At 41.7% G+C, this 22,018-nt stretch overlaps 1 protein-coding gene across 2 annotated transcripts in view; it reads left to right on the forward strand.

Annotated features, from left to right (window-relative positions):
* The first annotated feature begins 681 nt into the window (after window positions 1–681).
* Window positions 682–22,018, forward strand: part of DCAF12 (DDB1 and CUL4 associated factor 12) — a 30,183-nt gene continuing 8,846 nt past the window's right edge. The window contains exons 1-4 of one of the 2 annotated variants that reach the window (XM_015560573.1): window positions 682–819; window positions 2,558–2,812; window positions 17,072–17,278; window positions 18,391–18,451. In XM_015560573.1, coding sequence (XP_015416059.1) covers window positions 697–819; window positions 2,558–2,812; window positions 17,072–17,278; window positions 18,391–18,451 — 646 coding nt within the window. In that variant the 5' untranslated portion in view covers window positions 682–696. Of the gene's footprint in view, window positions 820–1,065; window positions 1,478–2,557; window positions 2,813–17,071; window positions 17,279–18,390; window positions 18,452–22,018 lie in introns of those variants that run through there. The other variant, XM_006758579.2, reaches the window with a different exon arrangement.

Genomic DNA, 22,018 nt, shown 5'->3' on the forward strand with positions numbered 1-22,018 from the left:
CTACAGGATCTTCTGACAATGGAGGCCAGGGTGATCCTAAAGAAACCCTCTCATCTGGTGACCAATGCCAGCCCTAACTGGGCTGAGAAGCCAATGGCCACTTTCTTCTCTATGGTTCAGGATTTGACCCAATCTGCCCTGATGGAGATATAACCTGGGTCCCCAGAGGGAGGCAGGCAGTGGCCATCCCCTATTCCAGTCCTCAGTTTAGGACTGCATTGGAAATGTAAGAAACATAAATTATGGGGTAAAGCATATTTTTAAAAATATTTTTTATTTATTTTTATTTACTTATTTTTTTTTAGAGAGAGAAACATCGGCATGTCCCCTACTGGGGATCAAGCCCGAAACTCGGCCATGTGCCCTGACCATGTGCCCTGACCGGAATCCAACCCGTGACCTCTGGGTGCATGGGACGAAGCTCCACCAACTGAGCCACACCGGCCAGGGCGGAGTGAAGCCTATTTCACAAAACACAAAAGACAATGTGGCCGACAAGTCAAGGGAATCTAAAGGGAGGCGAGGTGACCGAGGGGCTGTTACGGGTTAGGGCTGGAGAGGGTCAGGCGGGGAGGAGGGGGGCTGGCGGGGTGAGGGCTCCGCCTGGGTTGGTTATGCTGGGCAGGGCAGGTTCTCCGCCAAGGGAAAGTATGGCCATACTGGCAAGGGCTCTGGACTGAACTCCACCTAGTGAGGATGCAGGGGAGAAGGTTCTGTCTCCTCCCACAAGGTCCAGCCCTTTGGCACCCGGGCTCGGCGTGCCGAAGGCTCGGGGAAATCTGCGGCACTAGAAGGGAGATAATCAGTGGAGGCTGCCGGGTAAAGGCGGGTGCAGGGAGGGGTTCCTTCCCCGAGGCGGGGGGGTTAGTTGTCCTCACTTCCGGGTGCATGATGATAGGCCGGCGCGATCTGAGGTCGGTGGCGGGAACCCAGATTCCTATGGCCTCATGCGGCCACTTTACTACCGTTAGAAAGGGGCGGTCGGCCGCGGTGCAACACGCGCGAACTCTCCTCCGAGCATTAAACCCCGCCCCTTTAGTGCCCGCCGCGTCTCCATGGCGACGCGCTGCGAAGTGCGGCTGCGCAGGAGTGACGGAACGCGGGCGAGGGGGAGGGGGTGTTTTGGTTCTAGCCGCTCGCCGTCCTTTCTAGACTGGCTCTTCGGAAAGCTTCTTGTTCGTGCTTTCTTTTCCTTTTCTCTTCCCCAGCCTCGGTCCTCCTCCTCTCCTTCCCTTCTGCCTGCCTCCCCTTTTCCTACTGACGCCCCGGGTCCGGGCCATTTTCCGGGCCGGGCACACTAAGTGCACGGCTCCGGGGGCCCAGTATATGACCCGCGGTCTGGCTACCCCTCGCTTTCCCCCGCCCATGTGGCTGCGGGGCCGCGGCGGCGCTGCCCACTATGGCCCGGAAAGCAGTTAGCAGGAAGCGGAAAGCGCCAGCCTCGCCGAGAACTGGGAGTGACGCTCAGGGCCCGCAGGTGAGGGCTGAGAGGGTTGGGACTCGGGTGGGAAGGCCGAGGCACCCCGAGGGGGATAGGGTTTGCAGACTGGGGAACCGGGACCGGGATCCAAGGTCTGTAGTTAGGGATGGGCTCGGGGGAGTGGAGCTCCGACCTGTAGAGTCAGGGCTGGGCCATCAGGAGTTCACTGGGAGGCCGGGGTGAGGAGCTAAAGAGGAACCTCAAAATGGTGCATATACTGCGGAAGGTCTGCACCCGGGAATGAGGCATGAGAAACCAGATCTGGGCTTTGGAGGAGAGAAAATCGAAGTCGAGGGGCATCGGGAACGAACCTCCCAGAAAATAGGAGAGTGAAGTCTTTACAAGGACCCCGGGAAGCAGGGATGGTTGCGTTTCTAATATAGGAAGGAGACTCGCTGTGGATACACAACCCCTGAGCTGGCCCTTGAATCCTTAGAACAAACAGCAATTCCCAGGTATCATCTCTATACCGCCCCCTTTTGAGGGGAAGACCTTGTTGGACGCGTATTCGGACTCTGATTTCCCGTGCCTTCCACCCCGTTGGTGTTTGATTTTGGAATTCTACAACTGCCTGGAGCGTGGGGCCTCGTGACATGGGGGCGGCCATTAATAGTGCATCCTGGAAGACCTGGGACCCTAAATCTGGCTCCTTGGGCTGCATCCTTCATGCTCCGAGGGGAGTACAGGCTGAGAGGGAGAAGGGGCCTGGGTAGAGATGCAGCCCAGGTTAGTATGGTAATCGTTCAGCCCATCATTCCCTTCCCTGTCAAGGATAACTTTGGGCACTGAATCTTTCACTCCTAAAAAGCCTAGTAAACCTTTTGTCCTTGTTGGTCTTTGCTTCCATTTCCTTGTTTTTTCGTTCCTCCTTTCTCATAGGTAGGTTTGACTCTGAGCGGCATCTTTTCAATGTTGGAAGAGTTAAACTGGATAGTCTGGGTTGAGATTCCTGTTCTTATATTTCTGTTGCATGTAAATCCTGCAGGATGAGTTCTTGGTAGTTTCCGTAATACACTAGGATCCCTTGTGCTGAAGGAAGGTAGCCAAAGCCCTGATTTCTAATATTGCTTTCCACAGTTTGGCTGGGATCACTCCCTTCACAAAAGAAAAAGACTCCCCCCAGTGAAGAGATCCTTAGTGTACTACCTGAAGAACCGAGAAGTCATGCTACAGAATGAAACCAGCTACTCTCGTGTGTTGCATGGCTATGCAGCACAGCAACTTCCCAGTCTCCTGAAGGAGAGAGAGTTTCATCTTGGGACCCTTAATAAAGTATTTGCATCTCAGTGGCTGAATCATAGGCAGGTGGTGTGTGGCACAAAATGCAACACGGTAAGTGTCTGGGGGATGTGAACTTTATCCTAGGCCCTGGATATATGGCTCGACATGCTCTAGAACAGCCGTGGGCAAAGTACGGCCCTCGGGCCGGATCCGGCCTGTTTGAAATGAATAAAAAAAAACAATAAAAAAGACCGTACCCTTCTATGTAATGATGTTTACTTTGAATTTATATTAGTTCACACAAACACTCCATCCATGCTTTGGTTCCGGCCCTCCGGTCCAGTTTAAGAACCCATTGTGGCCCTCGAGTCAAAAAGTTTGCCCACCCCTGATCTAGAACGTCTCATTGCTCATTTTCCCCATCAGTTTCTCTTGGGGGGAGATTGCTTTACTCTCCTTTACATTTCCTTCTATTGTTTGGTGATTTCTTCCTCTCTTTTTTTTCTGTTCCTTTTCCCAGTTATACATTTCTGATAAATCTTTAGAGGAGGCTATTTCTGTAGGCCTCTTGCCATATATATAGTTATGCCAGTGCTTCTAGATTTTTAATTTTTTTTTGGCTTCATTTTTTAATTTATGTTGCTTTTTAAGTCAGAGGCCTCCAAGGAAAGATGGAGGAAAGACACCTGGAAAGACTAAGCATCATTCAGGATACATGATAGTGAAAACCTGCTAGCCTAAAAGTAGAAGCATTTAAAATAGTTCTTGGCAAACATTCACTTTTAGGGTATAGAATCGAAAGTTGTTTATCTTATAAGAATAGACAGGGAATGTGTGTCTGGTGGTATCTTGATGTACATGTTTTCTCTTTGCACAATAGTTTCCGTGAAAAGGATTCAGATGAGAGAAAAATTAAGTATAAGTAGAATATTTTTATAGAGAATGACAGAAGACAATTATAAATGAATGAAGGGAAAAATTTATCAGGAAGCTATATAACCAGCACAATTACAGACATGGATAAAATAAGTTAATCTATGATTGGTTATGGTGGATGTGATTGGAACAGAAGGGCACAAATAGTATGATGTCAGATGATTGACAAGTGAAAAGAAGCAGGGCCTGGAGATGGAAAATGATTCTGAATGAAGTGTGAGATAAGATGAGATGAGGCCTAGCTGCTCTCTCCGTTTTCACCTTGCTCTATGTGAATAGACGAGTATTGTCATAATGGTTGGGTAAATTTACCCTGGACAGAAACATCTTGATTAATTGGAGGAGAGATGGTTGCTATAAATCAAGAAAGTCTTAAGTACTAGGAGAAGTGTTTTTTTATAAAGGATATTAAAGGCCTGATGCACGAAATTCGTGCAAGAGTAGACCAGCTCGCCCCCCCCCCCCCCCCCTGCAGCTGAGGCTGCTGACACCCGGGGCCTCTGGCTTCCTTAGCAGCCTTGGCTTGGTACGGAAGGATGTCCAGTCTAATTAGCATATTACACTTTTATTATTATAGAACAGGAAAAGATTTAAACATGAGTTTTTTTTTTAAATATATTTTATTGATTTTTTACAGAGAGGAAGAGAGAGAGATAGAGAGTTAGAAACATCGATGAGTAAGAAACATGAATCAGCTGTCTCCTGCACATCCCGCACTGGGGAAGTGCCCACAACCCAGGTACATGCCCTTGACCGGAATCGAACCTGGGACCTTTCAGTCCGCAGGTCGACGCTCTATCCACTGAGCCAAACTGGTTTCGGCTAAACATGAGTTTTAAGGAAGGAAATAATACCATGGTGGTTAGGGCCAAGCTTTCATTTCCTCTTCTGTTGAAGGCTGCTTGTCATACAAAAGCTTTTAAAACTATGTAGTTGTGGCAAGTCTCTATAAAACTTCATTTTTCTAGCCTCATTGTCACTTGGAGTAGAAAGAAACTCTTATTTGGTGAATTAATTCCATTTTCCACACATACCATTATAGTGTTTTGCCCAGCAAATGTTGCTGAATTGTAAAATAAAGTAATCATCATAGTGTCTTGCTCTGGCACTTATTATTTTGAAGGTGAGAATAATATTAAGTAATAATTTAACCTACTGTTAATACATACGATTTTTGTCTTCCTATGTCCTCATGACCTTAAGTCTGTTTTCTTTTTATAGTTAGAGTTTTTTGCTTTGTTTTTTTAGCTTCTAGAAGCAAAGCAGGGAACCAGGAACACTGCTTTTCTCTGAAATTTGTGACATTTGGCAAATGATTCCCTTAGCTGTGCCTTTGTTTCCCTCTCTCTAAAATGGATATTACCACTTATCGAGTGCTGATAAGGTGGTGTGGACATCTTGGGAAATACTTCAGGTGAACAATATCTTATTCAAAAATAGTATTAGTGATAGTGAATCAAAAGTTTTTCCAATGCTCTTGGCAATTCCTGAGACTTCCCTTTGAAAGAAAGGAAAATTATTTAAACCATTAGAACTGTCTTTGGATACTGTGTGAGAATTTGGGGGGAGGAGGAGTTCTTGTTTGATTCTCAATAGTAAGTTAAGTTTCAGTGTATTGAAATATTATCAATAAAATGATTTAAATGTACTCAGTAGGAAAAGTATGCCACAACCATTTATATTCTAAAATCACCTATTCATATATACCTAAGTTTCACCAGCACTTAACTGAGGGTACACAAATGCTAGAAAGTCGGGTCCTTTCCTAGTTACCTGGCTTGGTGCTATAATATTGAAATCTCAGTGGATCTTCCTCTGTGATAGAAGCAGCAGAGATATTTTGTAAAGTTTTCTGTAGCCTGATTCCTGGGGTGGGAATTGCCCTGTGCTATGGAATGACACTCAAACTGGAAGGCCAGTAAGGTCAGGAATAATAGCAAAGATGGCCAGCCTATGTTTTAATCAATAACAGTATGGTCATATTTTTACTAAATTATTTAAAGAAGGAGAGGTAGTATAAACTTAATTGGATCATGGGTCTGACTACAAGGATGTATAGGTATATTTTCCTGGTTTAGGGTTACAAACTCAGATTGTGTACAAAGTCAGACAGAATAGCTAAATAAAAGAAGCCTACCAGGCACAAAAGTAAGAAGTAGTGGAGACTGCAAAGGGCCAAGAAGGAATTCTTGGCTCCAGCTAGTTGTAGCCATGCAGCAGTTTGGGCCTAGCCTTAATAGATTTTTGTCCTTTTTAAAGAGAAACCTGAAATCTGTATTTTTATGGGGGAAGGTATCAACCATGTATGAGGAATTTTAAAATTTTATTTTGAGAATATATTTATTAAAGCTGGCAACAGTGCAATAAGGAAGGGCTTAGGATTGAAGAAGCAACAGGAAAGAAATAAGCCTAGGCCGGGCTACTTTGGCTCACTGAGAAGTCAGAAAAGGAAGCCTTAGAGACGGGTTCAGGAGATTAGCCCTGGACCAGCTTCCTCTGCCCATTGTTCCAGTCTCATGGGGTCTCTTGACATTTAGGATATGCACTCCAGTGGGGGAGGAAGAGGGAGAATAGAAAGGAGTATGGGCCTGCTCCCTGGAAGGAAAGCACTATGAGAAATATTGAGAATCTGGTGTGACAAGAGCTTTATGTGTCTAGAAGAGAGTTGTGAAATTAAGATTGGAAAGGTTCATTAGGACCAAATTGTGGAAGCCCTTGAATGTCAAGCTAAGATTTTATTCTGTGGAGAATGGAGAAACAAGACTCAAGGATTTTTTTTTAAATTAATATGTATTTTTATTGATTTCAGAGAGAAAGGGAGAGGGAGAGAGAAAGAAACATCAGTGATGAGAAAGAATCATTGATCGGCTACCTCCTGTACGCCCCTTACTGGGGATTGAGCCCACAACCTAGGCATGTGCTCTGATGGGAATCGAACAGTGACTTCATGGTTCATAGATCAATGATCAACCATTTGGCCACACTGGCCGGGCAAGACCCAGCAGGGAGTGGCATCATTGGAGTAGTGCTTTTAGGGAGAGAAGTTATATGATGTTAGTGCTGTGGTTATGGATGAGCGGCAAAACCAGGCTAGTAATGGGGAGAAGGTGAGGAGGGGACGGGACAGATATGACATCTTAGAGGTAAAATCTATAGATGATGATGATAACATGCTCATATTTAATTGATTCAGAGCAATAAGTCAAAATTGATACTGATGTCTCCAACCTGGATAACTGGGAAGATGGCAGGATGAGCATTAAGCAGATTTGAAGAGAAAATGAATTTAGTTTTGTGCTTTCGGTTAGCTCAGTGGTTTTCAACCTTCCTAATGCTGCGGCCCTTTAATACAGTTCCTCATGTTGTGGTGACCCCCAATTTCATTGTTACAAATTGAACATAATTAAAGTATAGTGATTAATCACAAAACAGTATGTAATTATATATGTGTTTTCCGATGGTCTTAGGCGACCCCTGTGAAAGGGTCTTTCGACCCCCACGCGACCCACATGTTGAGAACCACTGAATTAGTTGAAATTGGGGAGGGGGTGAAGATTGAAGTTAGTGGTTTGGGAATCATATATGTATACGGGATTATTGTTAACATGGCTAGAGAAGGCACACTTGAGTTCCATAAACCTCCCTAAAATTGCAAATTTTTTATTATATGTGTATTTCCTGTGCACGATGCAGGGAGGGTGGTGTGGAAAGTAGTTCATAGTTCTCATTAGATTTTCAAAGGAAATACTGTGAACTAAAAATGGGTAAGAACCATTGATATTTTCAAATAGAACCTTGGAAAATACCTATATTTATGAGGCAGGAAGAACTGCTACCAAGAACCTTGGAAAATACCTATATTTATGGAACAGGGAGGTCAGAGGAAAACCAGGAGAGTACCCAAAACAATTCAAGATAGTGGGTATTTTCAGAGGGGGTGGTTTGAGGATAAGGATTGTATAGGCAGAGTGATACTGTATGCAGAGTTTGAGTTATTTAATTTTAGATATATGTGTATTTTCTAAACCACACTTGGCACAGGTGAGGGCATCAGACTTATTAAACCTGGAAGCATTTCTTTGTAGGCATCTTCGTTAATATCCATTCAGCAGCCAGTAGGGTTTAATTAAATCTTATTTCTGCATTTTGAGGACGTCTTGACGAACGATTCCCCCCCCCCCCCTTTTCCTGGTCTTACTAACAGGCAGAGATTTGCCCCTTTTTTTTGTTTTGTTAATCCTCACTCAATATTTTTTCCATTGATTTTTAGACAGTGGAAGGGGGGGGGGGGATAGAAACATCAGTTGGTTGCTTCGCACATGCACCCTGACCAGGGCCAGATATCTAGCCTGCAGTCGAGGTCAGAATCAAACCTGGGACTCTTCATTCTCATGCCCACTGAGCCAAATTGACTAGGGCTGCCCTTTTTTTTTCAGGTCAGATCTTAGCTTAGGCCTTTAGTTTCCAAGTTTTTTGTTTCTTTTCTAGAAAAGTAATATGTAAACATATGTCAGAAATATCTGCATTTATACCAACAAATTTGATTAAGTTACTTTGTATTGTATATTTGGATTCAGAAATTTGAGGGTTGAGTTTGGCTCCCATTTCTTATTAGCTTTATGCCCTTGGATAAGTAAGATACAGTAGAACCTACGTTCTCGAACTTAATTCATACCTGAAGGCTGATTGAGAAGTGATTTGTTCCCATTAGAAAGAACGTAAATTGAATTAATCAGACCCACAAATGATTGCCTATTTTAACTTTTCTTATATATAATACATGGCTCATGTACTAGTACTGTTTAATCTATAAACAAACACTTTCTTAAATTTATTGAACCACCCCCTCTGGTCTTAAATTAGGGATCACTTTCAACACTCCTTCCAGAGGTGTCTTTTAGGAGATCCGTATGTAGCATCTTTGCTTTTTCACGTATCACTGCCTTGGAAATCCTGTTTTTTGTTTATCCAAATCAACCACAGTTTTTCTACCTCTTCAGTTATCTGTGATGTGGTTTGGTGAGCACTTTCACACCTTTGGCAATATTAGCATTCTTGATGGCCTTTTCATGTTTTAAAATTGTGTTAATCCTTGATGTCAGCAACAAAAGCATTGTCTTCTTTGTTTGGTGCTTGAGAGAGAAGCTTTCTGTCCTGCTGAGGTATCGGCATGAAAGGGTTGTCAAGTCAAAAACCCAGTTTTTTCCCACAACTCAGACATTTTTTCTGTGAACAACTTGGTTGAGAACTGAATTGTTTGAGATGGGAGATGTTGGAGAACCGAGGTTTGAATGTATATTCTAAGCGTTCTTTTACCTTTAAAATACATGGAGAAAGTAATGGAGTTATTGAAAGATTAAAGTTGGTGGTATGTAGGCAGGCTAAATAGCCATCTCAGATGGTGATTTAAGAAAAATTGAATTTATTTAAGAAAAAAGGATGGGGGATGGGATATCCAAAGGGAAGGTCTACGCAGAGAAAAGGGGGCCTTTGAGACAGACTCGGGGCATAAGCCCAGGATGGATGAGCTGCCATTGCCCATTGCTCCGTTAGTTGCAAGTCTTATGGGATCCCTTAGAGAGGTTAGGGGATAGTGCTTGGGGGAGGGGGAAAGGTACAGGCGTGATCCTTGGAAGGAGAGGGCTGGGTCCTTTGTCCTGAGCGTTATTTACTAGTATCTCTTTCTGGCAGGGGGGAATCTTAGGGGAGATCTCAGGGAGGCTCTTAATAGAATATTCATCAGCTTTCCAGGTGTTCTGTTTCAAGGGCCTGGTCTCCCCTGGTTGGTCAGTGCTGGGGGGTGAGGGGGGGTGGTCATTAGTCAATAATGTAGCTGGTCCTGAGGCAGCCACAGGCAGAGTCAATTTGTCTGGTTTTGCTGCTTTTTGGGCCTGGAGCTCAAGTACAACTGAGGCCTAGATGTTGTCTTTAGGGAGCAAGAGGTCAGGGAGTGAAAACCTGACCAGTGATATGCTAGGGGAGGATAGGCTGCCCTGGGGACAATGTTCTTGTTTTCCCAGTTTTGTCCCTTGCTAGGCTTCCAGGGCTTTCTGCTCTGGTGAGTTTTTGTACCTGGTCCATCATCCTTGCTCTGGGGGTCTAACAGTAATGAAGAGAGTTAATGAGATGTTAGTTAGCACAGTGCCTAGAACAGGGATCCTCAAACTTTTTAAACAGGGGGCCAGTTCACTGTCCCTCAGACCGTTGGCAGGCCGGACTATAGTTTAAAAAAACAACAACTATGAACAAGTTCCTATGCACACTGCACATATCTTATTTTGAAGTAAAAAAACAAAACAGGAACAAATACAATATTTGTATTTGCATGTGGCCCGCGGGCCGTAGTTTGAGGACCCCTGGCCTAGAACCAGGGGTTAATAAAATTGTTGATGCAGTTAATAGTGGTGGTGAAGGAGGAAGTGTGGAAGAAGTGGTTTTATGATGGAAGGCCCTAGGTGTATTTTTGGCCAGATTCAGGTACATTTAAGAAGTGAGCATTTCTCTACCCTATAAATGGCGGTTTTCTGTATGTCATTCACATCCCACATAGCTTAAATATTTAGAAATTATTCATTTAGATATAATTGATATAAGAGGAAGTACAATTTGTAAATTATAGGAAATTATATTTAAATTTCATTATAGATTAAGTATAGATAAAAGGAAAATATTTTCCTGTGTGTAAATTAGAAATAAATATCCAGGGGTGTTTTTTTGGATTTGAGAGAGAGTGCGCGCTTGCATAAGAGAAGAAGATAGAAACATCGATTGTTGTTCCACTTATTTACGCATTCATTGGTTGCTTCTTGTATGTGTCCTGAGCAGAGATCAAACCTGCAAACTTGGCTTATCTGGACAACGCTCTGACTGACTGAGGTGCCTGGCCAGGGTAGTAATACCCAGTTCTGATAGAGATGTGTTGGAACAACAACAATATTGCTACTAAAACTCTTTTGTGAAAGTAATTAGGCATTATGTTTCAAAATCCTGGTACATGTCATGTGTTGAATGGAGAACCTAAAAATATATCCTTTGACCTAATATTTTCAGACTAGGGAATTCATCCAAAGGAAAAGTCTTTTTTTAACAAAATAATTATTAGAAGCTATTTTAGCTAAATGCTAACAATAGAATACTTGAGTAATTTATGGTAAATCAAGTCTGCATGATATTATGCAGTTATTAACATAATTATAAAAACTAAACATGCAAAAAAAAGGACTAAACATACAAAGCATTTGATATGTTAAATGGAATGAAATAAAATTGATCTCTGCTGATTGTAGCTATACACAATTATACATGCATGTGGTGAAGGACTAAACAGAAACTTGACAAATAAAACAGACATGAAAAAAGAGGACTATTAGTGATCTTTTGCATTTTTTATTTCTGTTATTGCTGATAAAGTAATATAAGTGAACTCTCATTTTTTAAAAATGTTACTTCAGCTAGATAAATCTTGTTTTTTCTTAGCCTAAAGAAACAGTGAAGGTAGCCTTGACCAGTTATCATTCATTACTTGTCCTGTTTACTGGTAATAATTAAACGTAGTTATGTATTATATATCTTCTCTGGGGAGAGTGAAGTAGGGACTTGAAAATACAGTGATGGGATATACAGCAAAAGGAGTTTCCCTTTTTGGTAACAAGGGAGTTTTTTGGAGTTCAATAAAACTAGAGAGTCCTGACTGGTATGCTTCAGTTGGGCATCATCCTATGCACCAAAGGTTGCTGGTTGATTTTCAGTCAGGGCACATACTAGTATGCACATACCTGGGTTTTGGGCATGATCCCAGGTAGGGGTTGTGTAGGAGGCAGCCAATCGATGTTTTACTCTCATCGATGTTTCCATGAGGCAGCCAATCAATGATTCTCTCTCATCATTAATGTTTCTATCTCTCTCCCTTCCTCTCTGAAATCAATACAAATATATTAAAATGTATAAATAGCACCTAGAGAGAGATCTTGCTTCTCAGTGGGCAAGTACAGAAACCACATTGTCCTTATGTCTTTATGCTGTAATGCTCAGGAAGTAAGAATGTGTCTTTACCCAACCCCTGTGGTGTTTCACTAGTTTAAAATTGCTGCACTGTAATTAACACTGTTCACCTGTCATTTCCTTAGCATAAATTCCTGAAATTGAAACTGCAGATTTTACACATTTTTAATTTTTGATACATATTATCTCACCATTTCCTGCTGTGTTTCTTGGTCTTAGGTCTCTGTTTTGCTCTCCCCCATCTTCTAGGTTTGAAATAGGAAATGGATTCCTCTTCTTTGATTTTGGTTATCTTTCCTTTCCCGAACTTTCAGCAAACTTAGGCTGCCCACTTGCCTCTTATTGTCTAACTCAGTAGAATTTATCTTGATGTCTGTGTGACCTATGTGGATTTGCTTTCCTTTCTCTGTTAGGCTCCAGCTAAAATACTCTTGAGTTTTAGAAGCTTTGTGAGTCCACCATTTTACTAAGTCACCTTGATCTTTCTTGGTACACACATTTGCATGTGTCTACAAACACACTCATTCATGCAGAGATATACTCACTAGTCTTATAATCTTCCTGATTGTAAGGCCTTTGCTTTCTTTTTCCTTCCTCTGTTCTAGATTGTAAAGTACAGGGAGCCATTGAACCTCCAGTTTACCTTGCCATGCAGCTAGTTTCTGGCAGGTATCCCAGTAGGTTAATGTGCAGGAAGTGTTACAGGAGCTGCATGAAGCCTTGGCCCCTTGTCAGAGAGCTTGGAGAGCGATTCTGTGGCAGCTCCTCCACATCACCGTCCCTTCCTTTGAGGAAAAAGGGCTCTGTCCTTCACATGGTGCTTTTTCATTCCTATGCAAGAATGAGGTGAGATGGGGGTAAATTCTTGGCTTCCTATGCCCTCTGCAGACCCAACTATTACCAGTTTTTCCATTGCCCGTGTATCAAATGTTTTCCATACAGTATAGAAGCTTTTCTTAACAACCTGAAAAACTAAACAAATATGAGCATAATTTATTACTATTACCTATCACTTGTTAAGCACTTATTCTGTGCTGAGCCCTCACTAAACACTTTACATTTTATTTGATTTCTTAGCAGCCCAATGAGATAGATAATATTATTCAAGTTTTATAGATAACTAGAGGCCCGGTGCACAAATCTGTGCACAGGTAGGGTCCAGCCAGCCTGCCCCAATCGGGGCAATCAGGCCAGGAGCAGGGGCTGCATGCAGTTGGCTGGCTGACTCCACCCCCTGGTCGAACTTCTGGTTGAACTCCCGGTCGAGGGGACAATGTGCATATTAGCCTTTTATTATATAGGATAATATTTAGAAAGATTAAGTGACTTGCCCAAGATCACACAGCTAATAGGTAACCAATTTGGAATTCAAACCTAAATCTTTCCCGACTCCAAAATTGCAGAAGTTGGACTTTAGACTTTCTTGGGTATGAATAGATGAAACTTTTTTCCCTCACCTTTTTGAATGGCAGTGGAGAGAATGGCAAAGGAATGGACTAAAATAATTCTTAAAAATTTTAGCCCGCCCTCACATTCCACAGGAAAAGCTTAGTTTTTACTCTTGTGTTGTATCAAGAGTGAAACATTGCCCTCAGTGTACGGATTCTCTTCATGTCAGTGCTTCTCAAACTTCAGGGACCTAGAGATCTTGGGAAACTCCAGAATCCGATTTAGATCTAGGGCAGGGCCTGAGATCCTTTGTTTCTAACGAGCTTCCAGGTGCTCCTTTCAATAACAAGTGTCTAGATCAGTGACTGTTAAACCTGAGCAGTAAACAGTGTCCTGGAGATCCTTGGGAAAATATTCAGTTTTACTGACCTCAAACTCAGTGATTTCTAGTTGGAGGAGTTTCATGGTAGGGTCTGGGAATTGTTTTTGTTTTATAGTATTTTGTAAAAAAAGAAAAAGAAAATTCCCCAGGTTATTGTAATTATCAGTTTGGGAATCACTAGTCTAGCAGCTAATATGTTATGGATGCATTGTTCCACTCAACACAAAGGTGTTAAGTGGACAGTTAATTTTGCTTCATGAAACATTTGAAGGCTTGTGTTAGAGATTACTTATTTAAAAGGATAAGAAAAGCCAAACCGGTTTGGCTCAGTGGATAGAGTGTCGGCCTGCGGACTGAAAGGTCCCAGGTTCGGTTCCGGTCAAGGGCATGTGCCTTGGTTGTGGGCACATCCCCAGTGGGGGGTGTGCAGGAGGCGACTGGTCGATGTTTCTCTCTCATCGATGTTTCTAACTCTCTATCCCTCTCCCTTCCTCTCTGTAAAAAATTAATAAAATATATTTAAAAAAATAAAATAAAATAAAAGGATAAGAAAACCTTTTTTGGAAGGGCTAGTTCACAAACCCCAAGAACAGGAAGTATTTCTAGATCTAAGAAGGAAACTAGGAATTGGAAAGCCACAAGGAACCAAGGATGGCCATACTCCCTCTCTTGTGGAGAGGAAGGTGTTTTTTTTTCTGGAGAATGGCTTTGGTCGAAAATAGCCACCCAGTCTGTCACCAGCCAGCTCCACATTTCTGAGAGAACTTGAATGACACAGTCTAATGTAGCCTTGACCAAATCTCCCTGGGCAGTGCTGTGATCCTGAGGTCACAGCTACAGAGCCCCACTCTGAATGCAGAGAAGAGTGGGCCCCCTAACATCACTGAGCAGACCTCCTGAGAGTGGCTACTGCACATGCTTACTATGTAGCCTTGCATTTGTTGGGGCATGATTATAGAACCAAATAGGTAAAATTCACTGCTTTTGGAATTGGCAGGGCCTTATTAGCTTAATGGAGAAGCGAGGCAAGATTTTAAATCAGTATGATATGGTCTGAGTTGTGAGTAGAGGGCTATACTGGGAGCCTACAAGAGAGGAACTTGCCCTGGCTGTTTAGTTCACTTGGGTGTGAGTGACATCCGATTCAGCAGGGTTGCAGGTTTGATCTCTGGTCAGAGCTCATATTAGAATCAAACACTGATTCTAATTCATAAATAAGTGCAACAACAAATAGATGTTTCTTTCCCTTTCTCTCCTCTCCTTTTCCCTCTCTTCCTCTCTAAAATCAATAAATAAAAAATTAAAATAAAGAAGAGAGCCTGGCTAGTGTAGCTAATTGATTATCAGCCTGTGAACCAGGAGGTCACGGTTCGATTCCCAGTTACGGCACATGCCAGGGTTGTGGGTTCATTCCCCAGTGTGGGGTGTGCAGGAGGCAGCCCATCAGTGATCCTCTCTCGTTATTGATGTTTCTATCTCTCTCTCCTTCTCCCTTCCTCTCTGAAATCACTTAAAAAAAAGTGTGTGTGTGTATATATATATAAAAGAATAGAGAAAGAGAGAGGAACTTAACAAGCTTAGAAATTTAGGGAATATTCAGAGAGGACATGTCTGACCTGAATCATTAATGATAAGTCAGTGTTGGCCAGGTAAAGAAAAAAGTAGGGGAAATCATTTCTGGCATTGTGAACAGCATGAGCATAAAACAAAATAATTTATTTCATTGAAGATTTTTGCATGAATAATAATTATAAGCATACGGTCAACAGCAGGATGTGAAGCTAGAGCAGTGGTTCCCAACCTTTTTTTGGCCATGCCCCACCTAAGCATCTCTAAAATCCTGACCTCCCACCCCCACCCCCCGTGACATATAATTCTTATTTAAAAAGTGAACTCCTATTCAATGTGGTGGAAGCCTAAAAGGTCATTAACTTGGTCTAAACAAGTGTCCAAAAGAACATGGCATCCGTGAAAGAGAAAAATAAAAGGAGGAAAGGACAGTTGAAGTATGAGGAAGAAATCACTAAGAAAAAAAAATGAAGTGATATGAAAAAATAGCAAATAAAGTTTCAAAACATACACTAGAGAACTGAAATGCATAAATATATAACAATTTATATACTGTATATGAGGCCCCTAGAACCATAAGTGGAAAAAACTTACTGTTAATAACTCATTCTCAAATTGCCCCCCTGTGGGGCTTGTGCTCCACATTAGGAACCACTGAACTAGGAAGATATAGGTAGGGGCCAGATTGAGGAGACTATTCATGCCACGCTAAGGCCTTGGATATAGGTAAAGGGGAACTGTTGGATATTTTTTAATTGACATGGGAGGATTCCCATTTTTATGAAGATGACTGATTATGGAGAAGAGTTTTTTTTATGGTGGCCTTGCCTGGAAGCACAGAGAATAATTGCAATTGTCCAGGGGAGAAGTGGTGAGAGAGAGGAAGGAGCCAGCTGTAAGAATGTTTAGGGAGGTAGATTTGGCAGGACTGGATTGGATGATGAAGTGAGGGAGAAAGAGAAGTCTAGGATAAACCCCAGGCTTGGGTGATTGGGTGTATTTTAAGTTTAAGGCTTATCTAATTTCTCCTTTCATAGATCTCCTTCTGCACATGCAGTAGATTACTTTATACAAAGATTTGACGTGATCTGGCTTTGGCACAACAATTGCTGACAAGATTTTAAATCAACTTCTGAAACTATAAGATATATGAGGGCAGAGATTATTTCTCTCTTACTCATAGTTAATTCCTAGCACCTAGAATATATGAGTGAATGGAGGGATTAAATCACATAAAGAATTGAATGTAGACTTTCTGGAATGCCCTTTTTCTAAGACTGATCTTTTCGATAGTACATTTCTCTGAGTTGAATCTTGGAGAGTGAAAAAGGCTTAGATTGGTAAGTGGGGTAGAGAAGAGCATTTCAGGCAGAAGCAACAGCGTAAGCAAAGGCATGGAGGCATAGAATAAAATGGTGTGTGATAGACATAAGCAGTAAGATATTAATAACTCTTACTTTGTCATATGTCTTAGGTCACTCCAGCAAATGTAGTAGCATTTATAGGTATGTTTAATAGTGGTTGTGATGTGTTCTGGGAATTGTGATTTGTTTCTAAGTTTCTATGCATGTGTAGATAGAAATTTGATATTGAAAATATGCCCAGACCGGCAGAAAAACCTTTATTCAAGCTATTTTTTTTTTTAAATTTGATTTTACAGAGAGAAGAGAAACATCAATTTGTTGTTCCACTCACTTATGCATTCATTGGTTGATTCTTTCATTTGTCCTGATGGGGACCAAACCCACAACCTTGGCATATCTGGATGACTTTCCAACCAACTGAGCTGCCTGCTGGGGCTAGTCAGGATCTTTAGGTCCATAGTCTAATGCAAGTCCTCTTTGAAGCTGTCTTTGAATCCCAAGTAAAATTTACTGCTTCCTAATCTGGGTGCATGTAGCATATTATACTTGTCTCTGTTATATTATCTTCATGTTTCATATGACTGGTAGTGCTGCCGGTGCCTTTAATCATTCCCAGTATCTAGCATGTAGTAGGCATTGATTAAATGTTTGATGGCTAATGGATGTTTGTACTCAGGATCAGCCACATTAAAGAGAAACTATTTAGCATATTTCCCTTTTCTCTTATAGCTCTTTGTAGTGGATATCCAGACAAGCCAGATTACCAAGATTCCCATTCTGAAGGACCGGGAGCCTGGAGGTATAACTCAGCAGGGCTGTGGTATCCATGCCATCGAGCTGAATCCCTCTAGAACACTGTTAGCCACTGGAGGAGACAACCCCAACAGTCTTGCCATCTACCGGCTGCCTACACTAGATCCTGTGTGTGTAGGAGATGTAAGTTTCCCTAATAACTGTAGTTAGAGGCAGTCTTGTTTTTCAACAGAGCCTACTAGGTCACATTGACCCTCCTCCCACAGCCCCCTGGTGGTAAGGTGTGGGGGTGAGATTTCAGAAATAGGGACGACTCCCCATAGGGAGTATCAGGTATATTGACAGCGTATTTGTTTGATGAAGGGGCGAGCAGCGTACCTCAGGAGCCAGCAGCAGTTGATTAGTGTTTGAGTCCAGTTTCCACACACATCCTACTGCCCATAGTCATAGAGCAAAAGTTATTAAAGCATTCATTCAGCAACTATTTATTGAGAGCCTTCTATGGCCAGGCATTATTTTAGACACTTGAGGTGCAGCAGTCAATAAAACAGATAAAGCCCCTATCCTCTTGAAGCCTGCATTCTAGTGAAGGGAGGCGATATATAAACCAATAAATACCAGCAGAATATCAGAGTTGGTAAGTACCATGGATAAGGCAGGCTAAAGCAATAGAGCGGTGGAAAATGCTATTTCAGAAGATGGCCTCGTTGATAAGAATGACATTTGAGTTGATGTACAAAATAATATTGAGTGTAAACTGTAATTGAAAAAAAACATTGTCCATCAACTATAATTGAAAAATATATATTAAAAAAGATGACATTTGAGCAGGGAGACTTAAAGGAAATGAGGGTGCAAGCCATGTTGCTGTCTGGAGGAAGAGAGTTTCAAATGAAAGAAACAGCAGAAAGGTCAGTTATAGCTGTTGTCGCAGGAAGCAAGGAAGAGACTATATGATGAGGTTGGAGGGATGAGAGGTGAGTGACTATGCTACTATGTAAGAGTCCCAAAGAAGACATCCAGAGAATGAAGGCCAGAGCTGTATGTCAACTAGACATGCTTATCATTCACAGTTATGCCAGTTTTATTCCAGCCTTGCACCTCCAGGTAAGAGTTAAAGATTATGAGATCATGCCCTATGGGTTGACATCACCAGAGATCAGAGTTGTAATTTTTAAAAAGATATTTTCAGCCAGACTTGTGTGCTTTTTAAGAGTGTGCATTGTAATTCTATTTTACTAATTTCCTTTTTTTCTCCCACCCCTCTCTGTACCTGTCATTCCCTCCTCCCCAAGGATGGGCACAAGGACTGGATCTTTTCAATTGCATGGATCAATGACACTATGGCTGTGTCTGGTAAATTGCTTTTTTGTAAGGATTTTTGGTGTGGCTGGGAGGGAGGGAAGCTAGAAATTGAAAAGGAATAATGTGAATGAAACTAGCCCAGTAAACAGAAAATCAACTAGGGATCAGGAGATCTTATTATTCATACTCTGCCTTGTTCCAAAAAAGCATGTGTGATGGCATATTAGTCTAAAGTTTTTGTTGGGCTTCATTAAAATAAGGGTGTTAACATGTTTTGGAAAAGTTGACATGTTCTATAAAGTGTTAGGAGCAATAACCATTTTTTGTACAACTAACTATATAGTGTTAAGTTTCTTATTGCTAAAAGCTATATGTCATTTCTTTCCAGTGGTAGGTCAGAAAAAGATGTATGGAAACGAGTGTAGAGAAGATAACCTAGAGATATACAAATGCTTTCTAGATACCCACAGTAGCCTAGAAGGTAGGCTCAGAGTGCTAACCATTTTTACTGGGTACTCATGTGTAAAAATATAATTCCCCACTCCAGATCCCACCAAAAAAGTAATCTTATTAGTTGCTAATATAAGTACTTCACATATGTTTTATAATCCTCAGAACAGTACTAGAGGGTTTGCATTACTAGACTCATTTAACAAATGAGAAAATTTAGATTCTGAGAGGTTATTTAATTCTTTGCAAGGCAATAGGAAGCAGCCAAGAGGGAAAATAAATCTAATAAGCATCTTCACAGGTCAGAATTACCCGGCAGTAGTTCAGAAGTTTTGGGATTCCTTGTTATTTGTCTCCCCAGGGAATGAAAGGGCTGAGGTGATCATGTCACTTTTATAGGGACTGTTGATATGTCAGTAACCTGCACTAAATTTGGTTGGTGAAAGCCAGGACTTGTCTTTGTTTGGGCTCCACCCCTCTTCTTTCAGATTTCCTTCCAGTGTCATGTTTTCAAGCTGATAACTCCCAAGTATACATTTCCTGAACAATAACAGCAGGTTTTAAGAACATTACCTCTGCTATTAGAGACCTGAATTTGAATCCTGGTCCTACCACTTATTAGCACTATGATCCTGAGCAAGTTATTTAAGCTTTTTGAGAGAGACTTGTGTTTCCTCATCTGTAATATGGGTAATAATTTATATAATTTAGAGGGTCACTGGGAAGATTAAATGAGAAAATGCATAGTGGCTGCTATTTTGAAAATGTTCAATACTTGTTAATCAGTGCTAATGTTCAGACATGATGATGGGCATCAACCCCTGAACATTCCACCTCAAAATCAGCATATTCAAACTCACGATCTCTCTTCCAAGACTACCCCACCCCTACCTCCACCCATGAATCGACATATATTAGTGAGTGTTCCCATCTTTCACCGATTGCACAGCTAGGGAACTAAGACTCATTTTAGGCTCTTTAGTTTCCTTAGGTTACCAAGCCGTGTTGATATTGTTTTCTAAAATATCTCTCTATCCATCAATTGCTTTTCTATTTTCTATACTCTAGAGCTCATCATCCATCTCTCTTTTTTTTTTGTAAGTACATTTTTATTGAGGTTTTTTTTTTGTTTTTTGTTTTGTGTTTTTGTTTTTGTTTTTTAGAGAAAGAGGGAGAGGGATAGAGAGAAACATCATTCATGTGTCCTGGCTGGGAACCAAACCAGTGACCTCTTGTTCCTTCCTGGGTCAGCACTCAACCACTGAGCCATACCCGCCAGGCAGTCATCATCTATCTCTCGAGTTACCCAAGTATCCTTCCATATTTTCTTTCTGCTTTTAGTCTTGTCGCCTCCAATGTAATCTTCATGTTGCTGCCAAGTTAGTTCTTTAAATAATTTTCCTTATTGTAAAAGTAATACACATAAGAAATTTTTTTTAATCCTACCTAAGGATATGTTTATTGATATTTTTTATTTTAGAGAGGGGACCAGAGAGAGACAGGGGAAGGGAGAAACATTGATCAGTTGCTTCCTACACTTGATCCTAGCCAAAAGGCTGAGAAGTGATATCAGTTGCTTCCTGTATGCACCTCAACTGGAGATTAAACCTGAAACCTAGGTATGTGCCCTGACCTGGAATTGAACCTGCATCATTTTTGGTGTATGGGATGACGCTCCAACCGAGCCATCTGGCCAGGTCTACACGTAAGAAATTTTTTAAATACAGATAAAGGAAAGAAGGCTTACTCATATCTCTACCCAGTGGTAATCACTGTTAACATTTTGAAATATATCTTGCTAGATTTTTTTTTTTTTTTTAAGAAACATATTTTATTGATTTTTTACAGAGAGGAAGGGAGAGAGATAGAGAGTTAGAAACATCGATGAGAGAGAAACATCGATCAGCTGCCTCCTGCACATCTCCTACTGGGGATGTGCGCGCAACCCAGGTACATGCCCTTGACCGGAATCGAACCTGGGACCTTTCAGTCCGCAGGCCAACGCTCTATCCACTGAGCCAAACCGGTTTTGGCTATCTTGCTAGATTTTTTTAGTACATATTTTTTAGTTGGTTAAAATGGGATCATATAGAGGGATGGATATATGCATAGATGTGATAGATCAAGTACAGTAAAATGTTGATAATAGAATATAGGTGTAAGTATGCAACTTGTAAAATTCTTTCAACATTTCAGGATGCTTGAAGTTTTTCATAATAAAATTTGTGCAGTTTTACCCCAGCCATTTTGGCTCGGTAGATGGAGTGTTGGCCTGTGGACTGAAGGGTCCTGGGTTCAGTTCTGGTTAGGGGCACATGCCTTAGTTGCAGGCTCAATCCCTGACCCTGGTCAGGACAAATGTGGGAGGCAGCCAATGGATGTCTTTCTCACATCAATGTTTTTCTCTCTCCGTCACTCCCTTCCATTCTCTCTGAAAAGCAATGGGAAAATGTCAAAAAACAAACAAAACGAAATTAAAAAAAAAACTTGTGCAGTTTTATTTTAAAACTAGAGGCCTGGTGCACAAAATTTGTGCACTGGGGCGGTGGGTATGTGTGTATGTGTGTGTCCATCCCTTAGCCCGGCCTGTGCCCTATTGCAGTCCGGGACCCCTTGGGGTATGTCTGCCTGCTGATTTTCTTCTGACTGCTTTTAAGATATTCTCTGACTTTTTTTTTTTTTTTGGTAGTTTCCTTCTAATGCATCCAGGTATTTGTTTTCTTTCTCCTCGCAGTACAGGACCCCTTATTCCTTACCACCCGCCTGCTTGCTGCTCCTTACTGCTCGGCTTGCTGCTCCTTAGTGCTGCCGTGAAAGAGAGAGAGGTTCCTGCCACCACCACTGCGCTTGCCAGCTGTGAGCCCAGCTTCTGGCTCTGAGCAGCCCTTCCTCTGGTGGAGCGCACTAACCATCAGGGAACAGCTCCTACATTGAGAATCTGCCCCCTGGTGGTCAGTGCACATCATAGTGACCAACCATATTGTCATTCAGTCGATTTGCATATTGGCCTTTTATTATATAGGATATATATCATAAATTATTTTTCTGAGAGCATCCTGTGTGCTGGGATTCTATGGGACACTCTGGAAAATGAAATGCCAGAGAAGACAAGTCATGGAACTCATGCTGTTGCTACACTGGTCATAAGATGACTGACATTCCTCGTCT

Source organism: Myotis davidii, unplaced genomic scaffold (genome assembly GCF_000327345.1).
Source record: "Myotis davidii unplaced genomic scaffold, ASM32734v1 scaffold534, whole genome shotgun sequence".
In the NCBI taxonomy this organism is placed as follows: Eukaryota; Metazoa; Chordata; class Mammalia; order Chiroptera; family Vespertilionidae; genus Myotis; species Myotis davidii.